At 37.3% G+C, this 7,500-nt stretch overlaps 1 protein-coding gene across 1 annotated transcript in view; it reads left to right on the top strand.

The window, feature by feature from the left end:
- LOC134196011 (lysosomal alpha-mannosidase-like) overlaps positions 1-7,500 on the top strand; it is a 15,048-nt gene that overhangs the window by 6,420 nt on the left and 1,128 nt on the right. The window contains exons 14-22 of the mRNA XM_062665092.1: positions 1,511-1,625; positions 2,398-2,636; positions 3,791-3,856; positions 3,945-4,006; positions 5,130-5,238; positions 6,105-6,262; positions 6,329-6,414; positions 6,589-6,725; positions 7,486-7,500. The exon at positions 7,486-7,500 is cut by the window's right edge and continues 50 nt beyond it. Of these exons, the coding sequence (XP_062521076.1) occupies positions 1,511-1,625; positions 2,398-2,636; positions 3,791-3,856; positions 3,945-4,006; positions 5,130-5,238; positions 6,105-6,262; positions 6,329-6,414; positions 6,589-6,725; positions 7,486-7,500 (987 nt within the window). The remainder of the gene's footprint in view (positions 1-1,510; positions 1,626-2,397; positions 2,637-3,790; positions 3,857-3,944; positions 4,007-5,129; positions 5,239-6,104; positions 6,263-6,328; positions 6,415-6,588; positions 6,726-7,485) is intronic.

Below are 7,500 nucleotides of genomic sequence, written 5' to 3'. Positions count from 1 at the left end.
CTGCTTGCCTGCCTGCTTGTCTGCTTGTCTGCCTGCCTGTCTGTCTGTCTGTCTGTCTATATGTCTGTCTGTAGTTAGCGATTGTTATTGGTAGAGTAAGAGTTCAAATATATCAATCTGTCTGTCTGTCTGTCTGTCTGTCTGTCTGTCTGTCTGTCTGTCTGTCTGTCTGTCTGTCTGTCAATTTCATTTATTGAAACATAAACTCTACGTTACATTTCTAACACTAAATACAAGCAATCTACTGAGTTCAGCTTTTGTTTAATGCAAACTACTTCGATAGTTTCTATCATATATGTTTTCATCTACTTATTCAGGGAAGACACATGTCAGCTTGTGGAGGATGACTTTAGCGTTACATCGTTGTAATATTATTGAGATTTTTTTCCTCCAAAAACCTCTAAAGTCAGCTTCATTTGTATAGCCTTCAATGTCCCTTGATCTTCTGGCTAGTTTGTTTAGATAGTTGGTAACTTCTGATCCCCAAGTTCCAAAATGTTCAAATACCAGAGGAGGGAAATTGAGGCTTGATGTATTGCCAGCAAGTTGTTGTTTTTTGTATTTGATCATCTTCCTTTCCTCCCTTCTTGCTGCAGCAAAACCTTCCTCTAAAGCTGCCTGCTTTAAAGTGTCTTGGCTGAAAGGATGAGCCATAGCTACATCAAGGTCATAGCTACACCCAGAGTCATACACAACTATGTCTGGTCTATTCTCATTTCCAGAGTAACGATGTTGAGGTTCTTTCTCGTGATGAATCTTTAATTCATGTAGACAAGTGCTCCATGCATTTACAATTTCATCGTGTTGCCACACAGGCCCACCTCCATGTTTGCATGTAAGAAGATGATATTCATCTGCCAACTTGCCACATTCACACTGGATGTTCCAGTTGACAAAAGGTGCAGGTATGTCCAACCTCAGGGATGCTGCTAAATGAAATTTGTCGGGTTTCAGTGCAAGAATCTCTTCAGTAGGAATGCCTTCCAGCCATGACCCAGCTCCCTTACCTCTTATTGATCTAAATTTAGCTGTAGCTCTATCGGATTGTGAAATCGAAGTTTCCAGGCAGGAATTTGCATTTGCCTCGTATAGTTGACTAGATAGTTTTTGTTGTAATTTCTTGGGCTGTTTGACAAACTCTCTCACTCTGTCTGTCTGTCTGTCTATGTATGCCTGCCTCTATGTCTGCTTGGCTGGTTTGCTCGTATGTTGTCTTCTGTGTTCTTAATTTCTTCTGCAAGTTCCCATTCATGTTTCTGGTGCGTATACCTCATGACATGTTCACACTAGAGACTTCAGAACCTTGCCAGATATAGTAGAAATTGATATGAATGGCCAAATCGACATAAAACGAAGCCTTTAATATGGCAAGCTTAAAAAAATTTATGTGGTCTGGCTTGGTTTGAAGTTGCTAGTGTGATTGTAGCTACATCTGTGTCACGTGCCGTAGTGTCATTACTTTGCTCTCAAACATCATGGTACATCATCAGTATGTACGTATCTTCTCTAGGCTGTTCATTATCCCAGTCAACTAGCAGATGGCAACTTGCACATTCTAGTGCACATCAACCCTCTTACAAGTGCAGCTGTCATCTTGGAACGAGTACCATGTACTAGGAAATCTGGTAATATGTAACTGAAATTTGTACAGTAGCCACTACACATAATAATTAACTATAACACTCACTTGTAATTTGCTTCCCTGTTTTGTCTATTTGTTTGTTTGCTTACTTACTTGTTTATTTATTTTTGTTTTAATGTTTGTATGTTTGTCTGATTGTTTGTTTGTTTGTTTGTCTGTTTTATATTTGTTTATTTGTTTACTTATTTATTTATTTATTTATTTATTTGTTTGTTTATTTATTTATTTGTTTGCTTGTTTATTTGTTTGTTGTCTATTTGTTTGTCTGTTTGTTTGTCTGTTTGTCTGTTTGTTTATTTGTTTGTTTGTTTATTTGTTTGTTTATTTGTTTGTTTGTTTATTTGTTTGTTTATTTGTTTGTTTATTTGTTTGTATATTTATTGTTTATTTGTTTATTTGTCTGTTTGTTTTGTTCATTTATTTGTTTGTTTGTTTATTTGTTTATTTGTTTATTTATTTGTTTGTTTGTCTGTTTGTTTGTTTATTTGTTTTTATGTTTAATTATTTTGTTTATTTGTTTTGTTTGTTTGTTTGTTTTATATTTATTATTTATTTGTCTGTTTATTTTGCTTGTTTGCATGTTTGTTTGTTTGTCTAATTTTTATTTGTTGTCTGTTTATTTGTCTGTTTGTTTTGTTTGTTTGTTGTTTGTTTGTTTGTCTATTTGTTTATCTGTTGTCTGTTTATTTGTTTGTTTCTTTATCCATTTTTGTGTTAATTTTACTCACCTATTGAGTTATTAAATTTTTATACAGAAAATGTTATCATTCATGGAAACTTCTCATTGGACAATGGAAACATCAAACTCGACTTTGATAAAAGCGAGCGGCTGTATCGTTGGACAAATAAAACAAGCTTGAAAAAACATGCTATGAACCATGTATTTAAACAATATAAAGAGAAGGACAGCGGCTTGTTGTCATTTGATGGAGGAAGTGTGTACACGTTTATGCCTGAACCTGGAACTTCTTCAAAGATTGATGCATTTCCTAAGGTATTGGTGATGGCGGGAGCAATTTGTGGTACCCAACTAGATGTGTGTGTGTGTGTGTGTGTGTGTGTGTGTGTGTGTGTGTGTGTGTGTGTGTGTGTGTGTGTGTGTGTGTGTGTGTGTGTGGTGCTGTAGCTCAATTGGTTAGAGAGTGCATTTGGAGAATGAAAACATCCGGGACCTTGCAGGGTTGCAGGTTCAAGTCACAGTGATGGTGAGCTATGGCATATTTCCTTAAGCAAGAAACTTACACACAATTGCTTCTCTTGACTCAGGAGTATAAATGAGTACCTGGTCATTGACTGGGGTGGACATGACCGCTGGCTTGGCCCTAACATCATGCAGCAGACAGGTACATGTGGGCCTTGGTGTCCAGTCCCAAAGCTGCGCCATTGTCAGTGCCCCTGGATGACTCTGGCCAAGCTCCAGGTGGATTGTAGCGCTGGCCCTAAGCCTCCACGTAGCGCATGGAGGCCCTGTCTCTAGAGTCAGGGGGAGCTATCTCCGCAACTAACCTTAAGGTTGACGTCATTCATGAATGACATGGAGGGCTTGACATTTGTCCATTTGTCCATTGTGTGTGTGTGTGTGTGTGTGTGTGTGTGTGTGTGTGTGTGTGTGTGTGTGTGTGTGTGTGTCTTTCTTGTTTGTTTGTTTGGGTTTTTCTTTGTTTGTTTGTGTGTTTGTTGGTGTGTGTTTGTTTGTTTGTATGCTTCTTGGTTTGTTTGTTTGTGTTTGTTTGTGTCATTTTTGTTTGTGTGTTTGTTTGTTTGTATGCTTTTTTGGTTTGTTTAGTTGTTTGTGTTTCTTTGTTTATTTATGTGTGTTTGTTTGTGTGTGTTTGTCTGTCTGTTTGTATGTTTTTGGTTTGTTTGTTTGTTTGTATTTCTTTGTTTGTTTGTGTTTGTTTGTGTGTATTGTTTGGTTTGTGTGTGTTTGTTTGTTTGTGTGTGATTGTCTGTTTGTTAATTTGTTTGTGTTTTTTGGTTTGTGTGTATTTATTTGTTTGTTTGTGTTTGTTTGTTTGTTTGTGTTTCTTTGTGCGTTTGTGCGTTTGTTTATTTGTGTGTTTGTGTGTTTGTTTATTTGTGTGTGCATGTGTGATGTCATACTAATATTCTGGAATTATTTATTATGTCTATTCTTTCTGTTTACAGTTGAATATGACTGTTTTGAGTGCAAATGGTCCACTTGTCTGGGAGGTAACACAGACATATGAACCAGTAAGTCACAGCAAGTATGGATGATGCAGATAAGCAGTTGGCTATCTCAGTTATTTGTTTGTTTGTTTGTTTGTTTGTTTGTTTACAGTTTTACTTGTACCACACGTACCGATTATATGCAAACAGCTCGATAATTGATATGGAGACGAGGTATGGATGGTGTTCGAATGCATCTTTTGCATATGTGTATGTCTGTCTGTCTTATTGTCTGTCTGTCTCGTTGTTTGTCTGTCTAATCTGTCTCATTGTCTGTCTCTCTCATTATTTAAATGTATGTTTGTCTTGTTGTCTGTCTGTCTCATTTTTTGTCTGTTTGTCTTGTGTTTGTCTGTCTCATTGTCTGTCTATCTCATTATTTGTCTGTTTGTTTGTTTGTTTGTCTTGTTGTTTGTCTGTCTATCTCGTTTTCTGCCTGTCTTATTGCTTGTTTGTCTGTCTTGTTGTCTGTCTGTCTGGTTGTCTGTCTCATTGTCTGTGTGCTTCATAGTCTGTCTGTCTCATTGTCTGTCTGTTTCGTTGTCTGTCTGTCTCATTGTCTGTCTGTCTCATTGTCTGTCTGTCTGTCTGTCTTGTATGTCTGTCTCATTGTTTGTCTGTCTGTCTTGTTATATGTCTGTTTGTCTGTTTGTCTTGTTGTCTGTCTGTCTCATTGTCTGTCTGTCTCATTGTCTGTCTGTCTTGTTGTCTGTCTGTCTTGTTGTCTGTCTGTCTCATTGTCTGTCTGTCTGTCTGTCTTGTTGTATGTCTGTCTCATTGTCTGTCTGTCTGTCTCATTATATGTCTGTTTGTCTGTTTGTCTTGTTGTCTGTCTGTCTCGTTGTCTGTCTGTCTCATTGTCTGTCTGTCTGTCTCATTGTCTGTCTGTCTGTCTGTCTGTCTGTTTTGTTGTATGTCTGTGTCATTGTCTGTCTGTCTGTCTGTCTCATTATATGTCTGTTTGTCTGTTTATCTTGTTGTCTGTCTGTCTCATTGTCTGTCTGTTTGTCTGTCTGTCTGTCTGTCTGTCTGTCTGTCTGTCTGTCTGTCTTGTTGTATGTCTGTTTCATTGTCTGTCTGTCTGTCTCATTATATGTCTGTTTGTCTGTCTGTCTTATTGTCTGTCTGTCTGTCTGTCTGTCTTGTTGTATGTCTGTCTGTCTCGTTATTTGTCTGTTTGTGTTGTTGTCTGTCTGCCTCATTGTTTCTTTGTCACGTTGTCTGTCTGTCTCATTGTTTGGCTGTGTGCAATCTTGTTTGCTTCAGTTGTCTTTCTGCTTTCTGTTATTGCTTGTAGAATTGGTGAGTTGCCTATCTTACCAAGAGCTTCATATACATCAAATGTTGCAACAGACATCGACAGTGGCTCATTCTTCACAACTATTGACAATGGATTTCAAACTATGGTTAGTAGATGTTGTCTAAATGATTGTTGCATGGACTCCATAAAGTTGCTTCTATTGATAGTATTGTATTGTATTTACAATTATTTAGTTTGTCTTTTTTTGTGGGTCTGTTTTGTCTGTTTGCTTGTTGGTTGGTTTCTCTATTTGTCTGGTAGTTTGTTTGTTTGCTTACTTGCATTTTGGTTTGTTAGTTACTTTATTATTTTGTTTATTTGTTTGTTTCCTTATTTGTTTGATTGCTTGTTTATTTGATTGTTAGTTTGTTTGTTTGCTTGTCTATTAGTTAGTTAGTTAGTTTGTTTGTTTGTTTCCTTATTTTTGTTTGTTTGCTTGTTTATTTGTTTGTTTGCTTGTTTATTTGTTTGTTTGCTTGTTTATTTGTTTGTTTGTTTGCTTGTTTGTTTTCTTATTATTTTGTTTGTTTGCTTGTTTATTAGTTTATTTGTTTGTTTCTTTATTATTTTGTTTGTTTGCTTGTTTATTATTTTGTTTGTTTGTTTATTTCCTTATTAGTTTGTTTGTTTTCTTACCATGTTTGCTTGTTTTTTATTAGTTTGTTTGTTGTTTGTGTCTGTTTGTTTATCTGTTAATATTCTTGTCCCCAGGTTTGTTTGCAATGGTTTGACAACTTGACTACCAAAATGCCACAAAATACTTTTAGTCCGTCATAGCTGTCTGTCTGTCCGTCCGTCTGTTTCTCTGTCTGTCTGTCTGTCTGTCTGTCTCTGTCTGTCTATCTGTCTGTCTATCTGTCTGTTTGTCAGTCCATCTGTTTGTCTGTCCGTCTGTTTGTTTGTTTGTCAACTGCATACCTGCTAAGTGACTTACCATACTACATACAACACACATCTCCATCTCATGTTTAGATACGAAAATTTAACGATAGCAAGCCAGTTCAAGGAAACACATTTCCACTAACTGGTTGGGCATCATTAGACGGCACCAACACATCCATGGCGTGGCTGTCGATGCGACCAGTTGCTGTGTTTGCCAACAATGGCAGCATGGAGCTTATGCTGCACAGGTTGACATTCAACTTACGGTTTTTGTTGTTGTATTAGATGCTCTTGATTTGTTGTTACGTGTTTAGACGTCTGGAAGGTTTGTTTGATGAACGTGGAAATGACAATTCTATCATGAATGATGTAATGAAGCTTGTGGTACAGAATCGTGAAGGTGAAGATTGTGTGGCAAAGTGGAGCGACAGTCACCAGTTTTACGCATATTATCATTGTTTTTGTTTGTTTGTGTGTGTGTGCATGTGTGTGTGTGTGTGTGTGTGTGTGTGTGTGTGTGTGTGTGTGTGTGTGTGTGTGTGTCCAGTGGTAATCAGCAGGTCTTTGTTTCTAGATGTCTCTGTAAGCATTCCCCTTCTCAGTTTGACATTGCAGTATCCACTGTCAGTCTACTGGGCTTGGGTTAATGCCACAACATGGACAAACCATTGCCAGATGTCATGGCAGTCAATCAGTCATGGGCTTCATAAGGTACAACTAATAACTTATATCACAAATCATATGTATTGATTATGATAACAGACAGACCGACAGACGGACGGACGGACAGACAACATTATTTCTCGAGCACTTTGATACATGGGGAGAGCAAGGAAGGAAGTTCTTGAAAAAGTTGTCCAACCAGTCATCAGATGAAACCGGATGACCCGAATGCTCTTTTTGCATTATTGGAGAAAACGCTTTTCCACCCAGCTACAAAGGTTGCAATGCACAAGCGATGTTAAAGAAACTGTCCGGACTATGTGGTGGACCTGAGAATTCCATGACTCTCAGCACTCAGATCTTCCCACATTAGCTTTCTTACACTAGTGATTTATAGACATTTCATTTTAGTTGTAGCCTTTTAAGTTTATTGCAGAAATGTGCATTAGTTTGATCTAAGAAATATGTGATCATGACAGACAGACAGACAGACAGACAGACAGACAGATTATTATATTTGAACTCTCACTCTACTAATAACAATCGCTAACTTTACGTATGCATAACAATAACAGTCAATGAACAAAATGTTGAATGTCTTTATCATATAGAAAGTCATCAAAATTGCACTTAGACAACTTTGACAACTTTTTAAAAATCACACAAGAGTTGCAAGACTGTACAACTACAGACAGACAGACAGACAGACAGACAGACAGACAGACAGATTAACAGACATAATAACGTTTATGTAATTTCAAGAATGTGTGGGTTGTTTGGGTAGTACAGGTTGCTGTGTATGTTGTAGTCTATACATTTGGTG

This window comes from Corticium candelabrum, chromosome 20 (assembly GCF_963422355.1).
Source record: "Corticium candelabrum chromosome 20, ooCorCand1.1, whole genome shotgun sequence".
In the NCBI taxonomy this organism is placed as follows: domain Eukaryota; kingdom Metazoa; phylum Porifera; class Homoscleromorpha; order Homosclerophorida; family Plakinidae; genus Corticium; species Corticium candelabrum.
Note: the sequence above shows the minus strand (reverse complement) of the source record. Positions and strands in the feature narration are given on the sequence as shown.